At 38.3% G+C, this 17,234-nt stretch overlaps 1 protein-coding gene across 1 annotated transcript; it reads right to left on the minus strand.

Moving 5' to 3' along the window:
• Nucleotides 1-3,069: 3,069 nt before the first annotated feature.
• On the minus strand, nt 3,070-17,227 carry LOC147853777 (ribose-phosphate pyrophosphokinase 1). The gene is made up of 8 exons (XM_087332322.1): nt 17,023-17,227; nt 9,797-9,982; nt 6,203-6,451; nt 4,718-4,861; nt 4,423-4,590; nt 4,058-4,127; nt 3,880-3,961; nt 3,070-3,259 (listed from the first exon to the last, which is right to left on the minus strand). Exons 1-8 carry the CDS (start codon nt 17,179-17,181, stop codon nt 3,079-3,081), a joined length of 1,239 nt encoding a protein of 412 aa, XP_087188448.1. The 5' UTR covers nt 17,182-17,227; the 3' UTR covers nt 3,070-3,078.
• Between the last annotated feature and the right edge of the window lie 7 nt (nt 17,228-17,234).

Genomic DNA, 17,234 nt, shown 5'->3' on the forward strand with positions numbered 1-17,234 from the left:
AGAGGCTATAAAGATTAAGTAAATATCATAAAATAGTTCAAATGCTAAGAGTTTAAATTGGAAAAAAGTGTCATAAAGCTCACAAAAGAGGATGGAGGAAAAAGATGAGCTATAATTTGTAAGCCGCAACAATGAAGGGTGAGAAATATACAATCATATTAGTGAAACTTTTGCTAGCATCAATGTACATGCAAGAATAATAATAAGGGCATGCCAAAAGAAAAGGCAATGGTGCATACTAAAAAGAAGAAAACATTATTTTTATTTGACGAAGGAGGTCTTGAAAGCTATATAATGTGCGACAAAGCTCATTGCTATGTTCAAGAAATTTGGGAATCAAGCACCCAAGGCTTATCAACAAACCGAATATTAGGCGGCAATGAATCACAAGTTCTATAGTGATACATGTGTATGTGAATGGACACGGTCATCAAAAAGTGATATTTACATATGCATGTTTGAGTATCAACACTGTATCATTGATCCACTCCTACAAGTATTGAAAGTTTGAACTCAGAATATGAGCATTGGAAGTGAAACTTCAATCAAATTTGTCAGCTCCTAGACCCTAAATCAGACCTAGGGACCCCTAAAACATACTTGCGCCCCTTTTCGTATCTAGGGCAATCCCAAATTGGCTTCACCTATGGATTATTTGGATTTGGGCGAAAAAGAAGGCTTATGAGCAACAAATGATTATTCTTCAAACTACAACAAAGAAAGAAGGAGCAACTGACAAAGTGCAACTCTTGTGTTGTTGCTTGGCGTCAATTGCCTACATACCATGCCAAGGCTACAACTTTGTGTTTCCAAGCCTGGGCTTCACACCCACTCAACATTCTCATTTCCCCTTTTTTCCTATTCACACCCACCCCTCGAGAGCTATACCCTAACTACCACAAAGCAAGGGAACTTATGTTCCCAAAACACCTCCTTTTCAATAAGATACATATACCTTCCAAATTTCTACATCTCCCCTCCCCCTTAAAATTCAACTAACACATACATACAAACACAAATCTACAAATATACATGCACAAGCACAAGCACATACACAAACACAACTACACTCACATACATGTGGGCACATATATACATGTAGGCACATACACATTACATATATGTATAACACAAACACATTCACAAGACTATGCTCTTGAGAGCACATATAAACTAACACAAATATATCAACATTCACAAATTTATACACTACTTCACATACACAACTACTTTGCACACACATTCGCACGAGTGAGTTCATATGAGCCCATGTCAACAAAAGGCTGCACATAACACATAAAAAACAATTCCTCAAACCACAGGTCATTTGCACATATACTCACAAAATCAAGCATATCCATGAACACATGCACATGCACGCAAAATAGTGCACGTGTAGACACTTAACTAACTAAATACACTATTATAAATCCTTTCTTATGAAAATTGAACGAGAAAAATTAACCGTATGTTCTGATGCACACAACCACCAAATACATGTGTGTTATCTTGTCCATATAGAGTGTATTCACAAGTGCATCCACTTAAATCAAGGAAGAAAAGATCAACATGCCATCTAACATGAATTCATGTTTTCCTTATCCTATCTCCACAAAAATTCATGTTTCTCTTCAAGATTGAGACAAGCCTGTTTTGTATTTTACATATTTCAAACATGAGGATTTAGACGATAGATATATGCTTTCCCTTCTTGTTCCATTCTCAATAAATTGGGTACCTAAAGTGGGGGGCAAGAAACAACCACAAATAGGGGCACTATTACCAATGGGAAATTTACATTCAGATTTAGCCACCATCAATTGATGGAACTGCCTGCCCTTTTGCTCCCCAATTGATACAACTTAACGTTGCCAATGTTTTTGATATGGGCAAGCATTGTCATTACGATTTTATGGGTGATCCATGTTGAATGAGGTACTATGCACAAGCAACATCCTTTTGAATGACTCAAACATCCTATATGCACGTTTATCATGTGGTAAAGCCTTCCATCATCCAAAAAAACAAATTGTTTTGTAGAGGGCCTCAATAGTGCTACATACATCAAAGCTTGTGTGGTCACTTCTCGAAGAGCCATGATTCCATATGAAGCTCCAAGAAATATGCTTGGTGTGGATATTAACACGTGCCGAGCATAACCAAGGCTCGCTTAGAAGCAACAAATAGCAACCCTGCCAATTTAGACCATAGTGAAATACAACCTAGTAACATCAACACCACCAGTATATATAAGACCTCCAAGGATATGAACAGTACATGGTAGTGAATTTGTCCATATTTTAAAGCAAATTTGAAGTTACATTATTTAAAAAAACATATCCGAATGATGGAAAGATTAACCATAGACAACCAAAAAGTCAAAATAATTGACATAATATATATCAAAACTTCATAACCAAGTGTACAAAATAAAATTTCCTTTTTAGGCAAGTTACGCATGTATATTTTATTTACTCCACGCATTGTACATGGAATCTTTACATGAAGTAATAAATAAATAAACAATCTTCTTACAGCTTCTACTTGGCTGATTTGCATCTCTATTCAATCAACAAGCGCATCCTATATCACATTTCCTATTATACTTCACAATTGAGTGGAGTACTGGTTTGAATAATTATAGCAAATTAGGGCTTCTCCAAAGGCCGAATGATACCACTTGGTTAATTTCATCATAAAATAGACTAAGTGCTGGGCTAAGGATATGTCTGATAACGAAAGTAAAGGAGCAAATGCTCCAACAAAAACAACTTTATTTCAACATCTTGCTGAACCAAAAGATACATCCCGGACTCTCAAGGTCATGTTTCCAAGAATAAATTTGATCAGTATGTATAACCTTTTGCAATGATGCATACGTTCCCAATTATAAAACATTATAAAGAGCACACCAAATCCACACACGACATGCTATCCATGCTCTACTGATAGAATAGGGCTCATAACACTCCTTTGAATTCCTCTCATGAATTGGAAGTGAATGCAAAAATTGTTATGCTTTCCTGTGGTAGTGATGCAAAATTAGTGACTGTTTCTTTATATGCTAGATATTGCTCTCTATTGAAAAATGCTGCTCACTGAGCTGTCATCGTAAACACGCCAAATTGTCTCACCAAGGAGGTTTGCTACAGACAATACTGTTAGTTGTGGAAAATAGTTTTCCTCTTTCACCGGGATTGTGTTTGTGATGATAACTTCTTGAAAAAGGCCGCCAGATAGTCGTTCAATCGCAGGAGGGCTGCAGAGTTTAACATTCTTTTTTATTCTAACTGTAATAATAGATAGAGAAAATTACATTAAACTCTTTTTCAGAAAACACCAGCTTTATCCATAAGTTCCCGAAAGTTGCCAAAACATCATCCCCTTCAAGACGTAACTTTTGTATTAAGGGAGGTTTTCTTTAGAAACTTAGAGATATACCCTAGAGTAATGTTTAAAATCCCATAGGGAGTATGGCCTAATAGTAATAGTTTTTAAGAAAGAGTTTGTAAATGTTTCAGTGTATTTCAGATATATCCCCCAGAGTTTCTAAATGTTGCCAAAAAGCCTCAAATAGTGACTTTCGTACTATGAAGGATAATATTTGGAGGGGGGTATACTCCAGATTATAATACTAGGATGTTAAATGTACAAAACAGTCTCTTGGTAAATATGGTGTAGATAACGCAATCTCAATGGCGTAAAACACAATAGAAGCTAGCCTATTTTGCATCATCAAGATGAACCACTATATTTAGGAGAAAAATAACTACAAAAAAGAAATCATTTTGAATTTTTTCCAAATAAAGAATACTTCCTCTTGATGTAGACAGTTCCTAGCTTCTTCACTTGCGTGTTTTAACATTAGCAATAACCAACCTGAAGATTGCATGAGTACTGCAGGCATACACCTCACGTGCACCTTCTTGATGAAGAAGCGCAGCTCCGTTAGTTATTGTCCCTGTGTCATGATATCAATTAGATAACATTCCATGTACTTTAGTTATATATAAACATTAAAACAAAATACCTATAAAGAATTCAAGAGTATGCTTACCAGCTGTGTCTATCATGTCATCGACCATAACTGCAACCTTCCCTTTTACATCTCCTATAAGATTCATTACCTAAGAATTTACAGCCAGCATCAACATCTTATCCAGTAGGAAAATGGATTAGTCAAAAACAGGGAAAAAAGCTAAAAACAATCATTCAAAAAAATAAAAATTTTGAACTAAACATATGGTCATGTTTCAAACACAGATTGTACTACTCCTAACGTGTTTCTCGGAGAAATTAAAAATTGATTCAAAATGGGCCCTCTAATATTTATCAATCTTGGTATAAACATTATAAGGCCTATTTTGAATCAATTTTAAATTTCTCTGAGTAACATACAGACTTTTAAATAAAATAATATACCTCTGCCACATTATGCCCTTGTCGACGTTTATCGACAATGGCCAGAGGTGCATCTGATAGTTTCTTTGCAAAAGTTCGAGCTCGTGCAACACCGCCAACATCAGGAGAGACAACCACTAAATCTTGCGATGATATCATCTTGCTCGCTAAATAATCCAATATGACAGGCTAATTTGAAAACCAATGAATCAACAAAATGAATCAGCCAATACACATACATATACACATAAACGCACACACACACACACACACACATATATATATATATTCAAAATAAGATAGCAAGAGTTCATACCTGCCCATAAACATGATCTACCGGTATATCAAAATAACCCATAGATTGCCCAGAATGAAGATCACATGCAAGGACACGATTTGCCCCAGCTTCAGTAATCAAATTTGCAACAAGCTTCGCAGCGATTGATTCACGACCATGTGTCTGAGAAGTATGTCTATGTCATTAGACATTTGAAAAAAAAGTTCCATAATTGATGCCATGCAATAATAGTATTGATATTGAAAAACTCAAGCCTAATGAGATTTGAAATCTGTCCGGGGGAGGTTTGTGTTAATTTGTGTTCACATTAGCTGTACAATTAAACACAAGATTTTGAGTTACCAACTAATGGATGATTTTCTGCGGTGGTCATATTGTGGTTGAGATTTATATTCATGTGCGTTGAATGTATGTGCACATGTGAATAAGTGTGTGCACACTTTAATGCTAATGTTGTGTATGTGTATGTTCCTTTTAACTTGTGCATTGTGTGCAAATATATTTTGTATGTGTGTCTGTACATGCACACATCTGTGAGTGGAAATGCAAGTGTCAAACTTGAAAATGCGGAATTGAAATGTTGAAAACATTAGAATAAGAGGAAAGCAGTTAATTGGAGGGAGAGTCAACTAATGAAAGGAGAGGTGGTTTCTAAATCCAATCATTTGAAGAAGGAATATAATAGCAGGGCGAAAAAAAATGCAGGGGAGAACATGAGGCCCACGAGCAAGAAAGTAGAGAGAGTTCACTATAGCTGCTCATTATTCCACTCTCATCATTCCTATCATAAACCATCATCGCCATCATTTTGTTCGATCCATCATCATAACCATCATAAAAATGATGCCGTTGCCCAGTGAAACACAAGGGCTAGCATAAAGCAATGCTGGAGAGGCATTTGACCAATGGAATCCTCAGTAGGCAGAGCCAAACGAAGAGACGGGAAATGGGAGGGATCTGCTCAATTGAGATCAAGGAACAAAGTATTTCATAGGGTAGAAAAGTATCTACATTGACTTCAATGGTTTGAATCTTTCTTGAAACACATGCTGTCAGAAGTTCACCTAAGGTGTAATTGGCTTTCTGTATCATATTCAACGGGTGTCAATGTTCAAATCTCACATGGAACAAATGTTGATGGATTTTCATCTAAGTTGAAATTGGGTGTATATATATATATATATATAGATATATTACATATATATAGATATAGATATAGATAGATATTGAGTTTCCCATCTTGAGGTATTGATAGTACTTTTGGTTTCTTTGTGGGTTAATCAGGGTCAGCTAGTATAAAAAACAGCGCGCCAAACTGCAAACCATGCATATAAGGAATAGCAAAACAAGTGCAAATCATAGTCATGGGTCAAACTATACAACATGGATATGAAAAATAATTTATCAAGGATAACTCCCAAAAACCATAAATGGTTTTTTGCAATGGCTTTTCTTGTTTCGACTTTTCTATATAATTGTAGCACAATTTGAAATCTATTATACCTTACGATCCGCTCTTGCATAACCAAAATATGGAATAACTGCTGTAACTGTTTTTGCAGAGGCACGTCGGCATGCATCAATCATTATCAAAAGCTCCATCAAATTCTCATTTGCAGGTGGACATGTTGGCTGCACCAGAAAAACATCACAACCTCGGACACTCTCTTGAAGTTGAACATAGATTTCTCCATCTGCAAACCTTTTGATGTTGATCTTGCTGAGATCAAGGCCCATGTAGCAAGCAATCTCCTGTAAATTTCCAGAATCAGATGTAGCAAAACGACAACCCACAAGTCCTCATGAGTATTCCCCTTCACTCTCACTACACTTAGAAAACCATCTTATTTCATGGAATTTTTCCATCTATCAACTTTGTCACACTTTACAAGCATGTAAATGTTCATTACATAGCTATTTGATTAGTGACCATGCTAAATGCTAAATTAAACATCACCATTATATAATTTATGTTCCTCATTAGTTATTTTCTATGTCTTTCTAGTAGTAACTAGCCCACCTTTGTATTTTTTTTCATGGACATGCCAAAGACCTAGGGTTGTTGCCATGCAGTGTGAAACCATGGCCTTGTATAAAAACCTCATTTCATGAAGAATACCAGACATTTTCCTTAGGTCAAGTTTTAATTCCTTTGCATGAGTGAGAGAATTGTTTTAACCTCTTTTTCTCTTTTATGTCTTACTCTTAATCTCTTCTTCATTCATAATTGGTGACCATATTGAAATTGAGAATTAATCAATCGCTTGGGAAAAGAATTAGTAAGAACCCCATCTCCTTCCAAGCCTAATTGTCCTTAACATAACAGATCCAAGAAACTTCCTGTCGTCCTCAGTTTTAGTGGAAGGGTGAAATGTTCGCACTACTGCTGGGAATGGCACTTTTCAGAAGTTGAAGGCATTCCTTGCTTTTTTTTTAGAGGTTATTTGGCAGTAACCTTGTTTTCAAAGATAATAAGCACTGAAATTTTAGTAAGTATGAGTAAAAATGAAATGATGAGTGATTATTTTCTAAATTTCGATAACCTCTACAAAAGAAGAGGGGCAAGGAAATAACCATCACTGGGAAAACCTCACAAAGTATCATATTTAAAGTACACTAGAGCTTTTGTAAACAGAAATATTAAAATATATTGATCAAAAAATTTATGCTTCTTACTATTTGAATTTCTTTCTAACAATTTCTTACAAAGTCAGTTTTTAATGAATTTTGTTTTCAAAAGCCCCAGTTGCATGTTCAGTATGGTATTTTGGGGGGTTTAACGAATATTATTTCCTTCCCCTCTTTTTTTAGAGGTTATCTAACTTGAGACAAGAATCAATCATCATCACAGTTGTTAAAATTTCAGCCCTGTGTAACTCCAAATAAAGCACATGGTGAGAACAAGGAAATGGAGAGATAGTATGCTTCATAGTCTCACTAGGAAAGTACTCACCAACTTACTGAGACCCTAAGAACGGTCAGCTATACATAGGTAAATAGAGCTTACTGTATACCACCACTCAGCCACAAGCTGTAAGCCATAATTTTATTGACCAACTTACAAATTGTCAAACATCATGAATTGCACCAATTGCAGAATGTAAGGATTGAACACATGACCTTTTGGTGTCTGTAGGACAGCAATGCAAAGTAAGTCGAGAGGAAGAAATGTCTAGACCTGATAGATGTAGCTCAGTTGCTAAGGCTGTCTAACAGAAACCAAAAGGTCATGTGTTCAACCCTTACATTCTGCAATTGGTGCAATTCATGATATTTGACTATTGGTACAAGGATAAATAAAATTATGGCTTACCACTAGGGTACAGGCACAAGACCAGAAAGGTAGCGATCTCCATAAACAGTCAAACTAAGGCACATTATATAAGAAAATATGGTACAGGAAGCTGATCAAAAACTGTGAATGTTCTCAAATTACTCAAAACCGGATTCAATTCCAGGGCTACATCCTGCTGAGGTTATTGAGGTTATTGGTCGTGAAAAAATTTGTCCTTGCCCTAGTTGAGGTTATTGATGGCCTCACTCTCCTGCGACACAATTATACAGGAGACAGTCTCTCTATCTCTCCATGTCAGCTTGCACTAGGAAGAGATCACCCTTAAAACTCATCCTAGTATCATTGGTTTGCAGTGGCTTGAGTTTCACAATCTAATGGTGGATTGGCGAGCTTGACCATCCACCCTGCCAAGAGTGTTGGGTGCCTCATCCTGCTTCCACTCCCATCTCTGGGTCCTTATTTTCATTCCTACAGAATCTCTTGTTTCCTCGAAGTCTTATGCCCACCATTCCTCTTCAGGCTGATGCTTCTATTCACATAGGACTCTCCGAGACATTCCCACTCTTGTTTCTGTCCCTGGATTCATTCATGTTTTTTGTCTTAAGTATTATTTCTTCATGTCCCTCGCCTACCTTAATTCCTTCCTGTTTCCATGCAGCATCTTCAGGCTTATGCGCTCACCACTCTGGTTTTGACCAAGGAACGTAGCTGGATTTATGCTTTTGTGGCGACTCCGTTTTTCTGTGATGCTTGACACTTTTCGTTATATATCATCCTCAACATGCCCACCCACCCTTTGGAGCCCATTATGTCAACCTCACTCCTAACAAAATATAGCAATTTTTCCAATGTGTCTAAATGAGGGGCCCGAATCACTTTCTCTCCATTTGGACCAATCTACAAGCTTTCAGAGCCCATGCCCATCGTCCTCTGCACATACATTAGCAAAAATCTTGGAAAAGGCTTCATCCACCACTCTAAGGCCCTTCCCCAGCCACCCATCTTGTTTCCCAAAAAGAAATACAGATCACTACAGCTTTGTTTCAACTATGTGATCAAAACAAAATCTATATACCAGCAAATCTCCTTCTACACTTAGCATTGTAGATTGATACGCATAGACTTTTTTTCTTTTTCTTTTTAGCACTTACTGCCAAGCACTCTGTTGCATCCCAACGGCCCGATCGAGTTTGCCAATGATTGGTATTCCTTACCACTGTGATCCATGAGCTTCTCAACTGTATCCAGACTTGGAGAGTCTTTTCCGAGATCAACCTATATGGCATCTGCAACCAGGTTCATATTGAACCTGGCTGAGTGGAAGACTACCTTTCAAAACCCTCTATGGAAATTTTGAATACACACTCATGACATGTGGGCTTACTAATGTCCCAACAATCTTTCAACACATGATCAGCGACATTTTCTGGCATTCCTACTCAAATTATAGTGTTGTAGACTAATTAAGTAATGCATATCTTACACTAATGAAGGCTAGCATGGAAAGAAACACAAGCTAAGGATTAGATAGAAAAGAATTCTCTTTCAATGATAAAAAGCTCGCGCCACTTGGACCACAAACCTATTTTAAGAATTTTCATGGCTCATAATGGAAATGAACTTACTTTGCAGCCCCTATGCATAATGTCCATGAAAACAATCATCTTAATCAATATAATATTCACAGAGAAAGTATTGTATAGCTATTTCCAAGTTAAATAATAGCATTGATAACTTTGAGGAACTTGATTTACTTCAAATTTTAGATGTGGAGTATAACAATGACCAATCACTTATGATACCTGGGCCAATGATGGATTTGCAGTCCCTGAAAAAATCCGAAGACGTGTTGTATCACGAAAGTCACCCAAATTCACATATTTCAAATCTTTTGGATGGAGGAGTCCTTGAGGTTCTGAGTGTTTTATATTTTTCAATGATGGTAATGATTTTTCATTAAATACACCTGGATTGACAAGAGTGCATCTCTGCAAAAGAAATAATATTTTCAAAATAAATATAAAACACCTGGATACTCACATCTAGATATGTCTCGCAACATATTGTATGAACACATTATAATGCTCTTAGTATAACCGATTTAGAGGGATAGCTTGAGATGCAAGGGCAAAGTACTTTTTGGATCCTCCTCTGGAAAGATTTCACATTCTTGCATAACATGTTGAAAGAAAGAAAGAATCATATAATGAGTCCATTTGCCATCTAAAGATCTTTATCTCTTTGAGAACTCCAAATCTCCACTAGTTATCCAGCATAATATACTTTATCATAGTGATCTTCAATTTAGCAAAGGAACAAAAATTGACCCATTCACTGTAATCCATAATAGATGGTTCTCATTTTACTTCGCCATAATGACAGACAATTCATTCACCATAATAATGGATAAAACTGTTGGCAACTCCAGAACTGCACTCTCTTTCATCTTTATTATCTCTCTTCTATATTCTCTTTCTACCAAGATTCTTCTCTCTAGAATCTGCAACTCTTTAAATGCCTTCTCCATCTAGAATTTGCAACGCTTTAAATGCATTCTCTCTCTTTCACTTTTCCAAGATATTCCCTTATATTCCTCATTTATTATACCTGTTTGGTAGTACAAGAGTCACTTAACTACCAAACAACCATTTCACCCATGTTCCCTAATTTTGTATAAATAGGCTATACCAAGATCTTTTGTAAGAACTTTTATTTTTTATGTTACTTGTAAGCAGGCTCTACTCTTTGCAACTATCTTTGCTACTGCTGTCTAGCAGCCTTCTCACAGCTTGGCTGTGTGTCTATTTTTTCTAACTGTTCCATTGCTGCTATTAACAGCTTTTCTCACATGGTATCAGAGCAGTGAGGTCTCCATAACCTCAGCCTGTTTTTTTTTGCCAAAGAGCACACAGACCTATCTTCTTTTCTCCCACCCTTAAGAGGAATTTTTTCTTTTCATTGCAGCCTCCCTCCCAACCCTATAGAGGAGGTTCTCTTCGCAGCCACCCTAAAGTGCTCAAGCTTCTAATGAAACGCTTCTCCATGCAAAAAGTAAAGGCAAGTGGACACAAAATGGCAACTCCTACAACAAACCCAATCCAAGACCACCAAACAACTCAGCCTACAAGGAGCTCACTTGTCATTATTGTGGCTACAAAGGTCACATTCAGCCCAATTATCAGAAAAAGAAAAGGGACAATGCTAAGAAATCTTCTAACGAAAGTCAACCTACACCAAAATCAAACTCAGCCCACTCAGCCAAAGAAACAGTTTTCCTTGGCATTGAGGAACATTCTTCACATTTGGCTGGACCAACTACAAAGGTCACATTCAGCCCAATTGTCGGAAAAAGAAAAGGGACAATGCTAAGAAATCTTCTAACGAAAGTCAACCTACACCAAAATCAAACTCAGCCCACTCAGCCAAAGAAACAGTTCTCCTTGGCATTGAGGAACATTCTTCACATTTGGCTGGACCAACTACAAAGGTCACATTCAGCCCAATTGTCGAAAAAGAAAAGGGACAATGCTAAGAAATCTTCTACCGAAAGTCAACCTACACCGTTTTCCTTGGCATTGAGGAACATTCTTCACATTCTTCACATTTGGTTGGACCAACTACCTCAACCATTGATAAGTGGTTAGTAGACAGTGGTGCCAAACATGACTTATGACAAATCCGTTCTACATGATGCAAAGCCTAGCTCCTCCCAAATGTGCAGAGGAGATGCCTCAAGCATTGAGGCTTTGTGTGTGGGTAATGTGTTTCTTAACACTTCTTCAAATGACGAACCTGTCGTTCTTCAAGATGTGCTACATGTGCCTCGCATCTCTGCCAACTTACCTTCGGTCTACCAAATCATTAAGCAAGGTTATGGACTCTACTTTGATAGCTCAGTTTTGGAAGTCATTGACACCAACAACCAACGAATTGTAGCTAGTGGCACGCAAAAAGTTCCGACAGCCCCTTGGAAAAATCCAAATCTCATCTTCTTCATGTTCTTCAAGGCTTTCACACCATGGTAGGACAAGAAAATCCCACGTTGTGGCATGCTAGGTTTGGTCATTTCAACTACGATTCTCTTCAAAAGCTCTCCTCTTCACAGCTAGTTGCGGGTCTTCCTATTTTCAAAATTCCCCATACCCCATGTGTGGCTTGTCTTCATGCCAAGCAGCATCGAGAGCCTTTCTCTTATCAAGCCACTCACCATGCAACATCTATCTTGGAGTTAGTGCACATGGATCATTGTGGTCCCATGAAAAGCACTACTCTTGGTGGTGCACCCTACTTCATGCTTATCATTGATAATTTCTCCCGTAAGGTTTGGGTTTATTTTCTTGTAGCTCCTGTCGAGAACGAGACATCAAAGCAAGTTCAAAAGATCAGGTCCAACAATGGTGGAGAATTTATCTTCCAAGCTTTCCATTGTTTTTGCTCTCAACAAGGCATTGCTCGCCAATTTTCTACACCCAATACTCCTCAACAAAATGGTGTTGTGGAGATGAAGAATCGGACAGTCCAAGAGATGGTTCATACAATGCTATCTCAATCTGATCTTCCTTTCTCATTTTGGGGTGACGCTGTCAACACAGCAGTCTACATCATCAACTGCTGCCCAACAAAGCAGTTGCTCCAATGACCCCTCTAGAAGCATTTACAGATGTAAATCCCTCAGTTTCTCATTTTAAAGTTTTTTGGTTATGATGCTTATGTTCACATTTCCGATCATAAAAGGACTAAATTTGAGTCCAAAACCAAGAAATGCAAGTTTCTTGGTTATTGCACACAATCTAAAGCTTACAGGTTATGGGATTTAGAATCAAAGTTCCTAGTCATCTCTAGGGATTTTCATTTTGTGGAATCTAAGCTGGATGACTCTAGGCTTTCACCTGAGTTCACGGTTGAAATCCAGGTACTCCAGAATCTCCTACTTCAGGCGAAGATGTCTCACCTTCATGCCCCCAATCTCCTCCCACTCCTACTCAACATCTAACTTCGCCAACAATTCAAACCTCACCCTCAACTCCAATCGTTTCCCTTCTCTCTACACACCAGGTTCCACCACTTCCCAAGTGGATTCAAGCCACCATTCGTGATTCCCATCTCTTCAATGCTGAACTTCATGAGTATACATCTGGTTCTCCGACCAACATGAAAAAAACACGCAGGTTACAACGGCCTCTTCACTCATGCAACTTTGCCTTACAGTGTGCACTGTTGTGCAATCACAAGAAACCACTACAGCAAAAGAGGCCCTTGTTCTTCCAAAGTGAAAAGCAACAATGGAAGTTGAACTTAATTCCATTGAGCGGAATCATACATGGGAGCTGGTTCCTCGGCCTCAACATAGGCAAGTCATTCGATTGAAATGGATTTTCAAGACCAAGTACCATGCTGATGGTACTCTAGATAAGCATAAGGGACGTCTAGTTGCAAAAGGCTACTCACAAGTGGAAGGAGTGGACTACGAGGAAACTTTTGCTCCAACAACAAGGTACACCTCTATTCGATGTGCGCTTGCACTTGCTGCTCACAACAAATGGCCCATCTTTCAAATGGATGTCAAGTTAGCCTTCCTTATGGTCACTTGAAAGAGGAAGTTTATGTAGAACAACCTCCAGGTTTCGAGATTTCAGCGCGGAAAAACATGGTCTACAGGTTAGACAAAGCCTTGTATGGCTTAAAGCAAGCTCCCAAAGCTTGGCATGACAAAATTGATACCTTCTTTCTCTCCCCTTGGGTTTCAGCACTATTATGCTGACAGCAATCTCTATGTCTTTTCCCAAGATAATTTGTTATGCTTTGGTCATATTATATGTTGATGATCTTCTAATTACAGGGTCCCTTACTTCTAAAATCGAGGACCTCCACGTTGACCTTAAAACCACATTCGAAATGATTGATCTAGGACTTCTCCATTACTTCATAGGTACGGAGGTCTGTCATCACATGGTGATATCTTCCTCAACCAACATAGGTATCTCAGGCAGCTCCTTGAGACCTATAGCATGTCAAATTGCAAGCCACTCTCCTGTCCAATGGATCCAAACTCAAAGCTATCTCGTGAAGACGATTCTCTCATATTTGAAGATGTCATGAAATATAGAAGGTTAATTGGGTCTCTTCTTCACTTAACTTACACCAAGCCTAATTTGTCCTATAGTGTGAGTATTCTCAGCCAATTCTCAAGTGCTCCAAGACAAAGTCATTGGCAAGCAGCTATTCGAGTTCTTGGGTATTTGGCCAACACACTCGACTATGGTCTCTCTTTTAGAGGCAGCATTGAGCTTGTTGACTACTCCGACGCTGATTGGGCAGGTGATATTGATTCTAGAAGGTCCACATCTGGCTATTGTTTTATGTTAGACTCAGGCTTAATTTCTCAGAAAATCAAAGAAGCAAAACTCAGTTTCTACTTAAGCAATGGAAGCTGAATATCGAGCACACTTGGATACTTGCTGTGAGTTGCTATGGTTAATGCAATTGTTTCGTCACATTGGTGTTTTACAAGACTTTCCTATTTCAGTTTTCACCGACAGCCAAACTGCATGTGCATTGGCACATAGCTCAGCATTTCATGGTAGAACAAAACATATTGAAGTGCACTACCATTTTGTTCATGAATTAGTGAAATCACAAGTTGTCCTACTCAAGAAAATGTGGCCGATTTGTTTACTAAGCCACTTCCAACCCAAGCCATTGATCAACTCAATGTTGGACCACCGTTCTGGAGCTGAGAGGAGGTGTTGGAGGGTGGCAGCTCCAGACCTGCACTCTCTTTCATCTTTATTATCTCTCTTCTACATTATCTCTCTACCTAAAGTCTTCTCTCTCTAGAATCTGCAACTCTTTAAATGCCTTCTCTCTCTTCCACTTCTTCCAAGATATTCCCTCTTATTCCTAGTACCTATTTGGTAGTACAAGAGTCACTTGACTACCAAACAACCATTTCACCCACGTTCCCCAATTTTGTATAAATAGGCTATACGAGCCTCTTTGTAAGAACTTTATTTTTGCTGCTACTTGAAAACAGGCTCTACTCTTTGGCTATGTCTCTACTCTTTGCAACTATTTTTGCTACTGCTGTCTAACAGCCTTCTCGCAGCTTGGCTGTGTGTCTATTTTTTCTAACAATTATTCCGTTGCTGCTATTAACAGCTTTTCTCACAATACTATAGGGCTACTCCCATCTACTTTCTGCCAAAGAGAAAGGGTGGAGTTGTGGCCAGTAAGGAAGTGGATAGCGTAAGATTTGCAAGTCTCTAACAACTGAGTTCAAATGTGGATGCATCGAGAAACACTTGGTTTGTGGAGCAAGTCAAAGGATGAGCCCAAGGAATTCGTTCTCGAACTTAAGGGATATCATATGAGAAGACTCAAGGGGGTGAAACAAAGTGCTTACACATCGTATTTCTAATCCCTTAATCTATCAGAATTTATTGTCAATTCTCGAGGTTCGAGGATGCTGGATATGAGGTAGTCTTTTGCGAGTCATGAGCTCAAATCTACAATACCACCAGCCAAAGAGTTGGGTTCCCAATATTGATCCATGTGTTGTGTGTGGATGATCTAGTTCTCTCAGGAAATATTGAGATTGATTTGGATCCAATTACATAGAGGCTGAGATTTGAGTTCAAGATGATGGATCTAGGTTTGCTGCACTTCTCTCATGTTTATGGAGGTCAACCTGAAAGTTGTAGAAGATTGGGAGAGACAGGATAAATATCAGACATTGGCCAACAGCCTCCCTTATATTTATGCAATACAAGAGCAAAATTAGCTTATTGATGGGAGTGTTTTCAAAGTTCACAGCAAGTTTGGATGCATCCTCCAAGGTGCTGTTATCATTCTAATTGCGCATAGGATCCAGGGAACAATAGGTCAACTATCGGATTCTGGTTTTTCCTTGGAGACTAGAATATTTTCTTGGACAAGGAAAAAGCTACCAAGTGTCTTCTCGTCCTCAATAAATGCAGAATACAAGGAGGCATGCTATGCAAGACATGAAGAAATGTGGCTATCAATGCTTCTAGCAGAAATCAAGATGCCAACTAAGGGGAAGCCAACACAGATATCATATGATAGCCAGACTTGCAATATTGAGATCCAACAAAAGACAGACTCAAATGATGCAAACATTTGGGCAACTGAATGGTTGGAAAGCTCAAAGAGAATAATGCAAGAATCCATAAAGTCAAATGATTATGGAGTTCATCACATAAAAGATGAGACAAAATCCAAATTGAATCAGATGATGTGATTGGTGTATGTAAATTGCTTGAGAGCAGTTTTGGTGTGAAGAAAACCCAACGACCCTCACATCTGCAGTCAATAGAAAGGAGGTGCATTGAATATGGTAGATGGATTAACCATTGGTTCTAACAATCCATTTACGTAAACGAGCCTTAGAATATATCATGGGTTAGCTCTCATTTCACCCATCGAATTGTATCTATATATCCTCGCTTAGGAGCACACGAGCTCGCTCTGTTAATAAAATGTTAATCTTTGTTTTCTACATTGTCAACTCTGCGCCAAATATCTTTCTATGCATCCTCTCATTTTCAGCAGGATACAGCAAGAGGCCATCATTATTTGCCACACTATGAATGGTTCATTTGCTATAATAATGGATAATTCATTCATTATAGCAGTAGGTGATTTATACGCCATAGGAACGAATGGAGGGTCCATTCTCCATGGTAAATGGATAATTCATATGCAATAGAAATGGATGGTTTCTTTTCTAATAATGGATGGTTTCTTCCTCCCATAATTGTGGTGAACAAACAATCCATTACCATTACCATTCTTATGGTGAAGGAACATTCACTATTATGATGAAAGAACCATCCATATATTATGGATGGAAGAATCACATCCATATGTTAATGCCAAAGAACCATATCCATCAAATGACGAAATCATGTTCACCCTGGTTTTGTTTTGGCCATACTAATGGATGATTTGCTTCCCTTTTGTGAAGCCACAATACAGTCTACATGCAGGAAGAGAGAGAGAAAGCTACCGTAGAGATACACAAGCGTCGGTTTGCTGAGGTCCAAGATGGGCGCCACCGCTGCTGACATGATGATCTGGAGAGAGGTAACAATCTGTGTGTGGAAGGAGAAGAAGATGATAAGGAAGAGGAAGAGGAAGATGGGAAAAACATGGCAGAGAAGGCCATGTCTCAGCCCTCTTTCTCTCCCCTCTCTCTGTCTCTGTCTCTGTCTCTGTCTA

The sequence above is a fragment of the Azolla caroliniana genome, unplaced genomic scaffold (assembly GCF_043228905.1).
Source record: "Azolla caroliniana isolate FFs.n. ecotype wild unplaced genomic scaffold, voAzoCaro1.0.p SCAF_16, whole genome shotgun sequence".
NCBI lineage: Eukaryota > Viridiplantae > Streptophyta > Polypodiopsida > Salviniales > Salviniaceae > Azolla > Azolla caroliniana.

What these genes read in the sequence shown, in the direction of transcription:
- LOC147853777 (XM_087332322.1), bottom strand. Translation starts at nt 17,181, where the DNA reads ATGGCCTTCTCTGCCATGTTTTTCCCATCTTCCTCTTCCTCTTCCTTA. An exon ending in TAGATCATGTTTATGGGCAG is followed by an intron (nt 4,591 to 4,717) that starts GTATGAACTCTT and finishes TTTTCAAATTAG; the next exon opens with CCTGTCATATTGGATTATTT. An exon ending in AAGGGCATAATGTGGCAGAG is followed by an intron (nt 4,128 to 4,422) that starts GTATATTATTTT and finishes GTAAATTCTTAG; the next exon opens with GTAATGAATCTTATAGGAGA.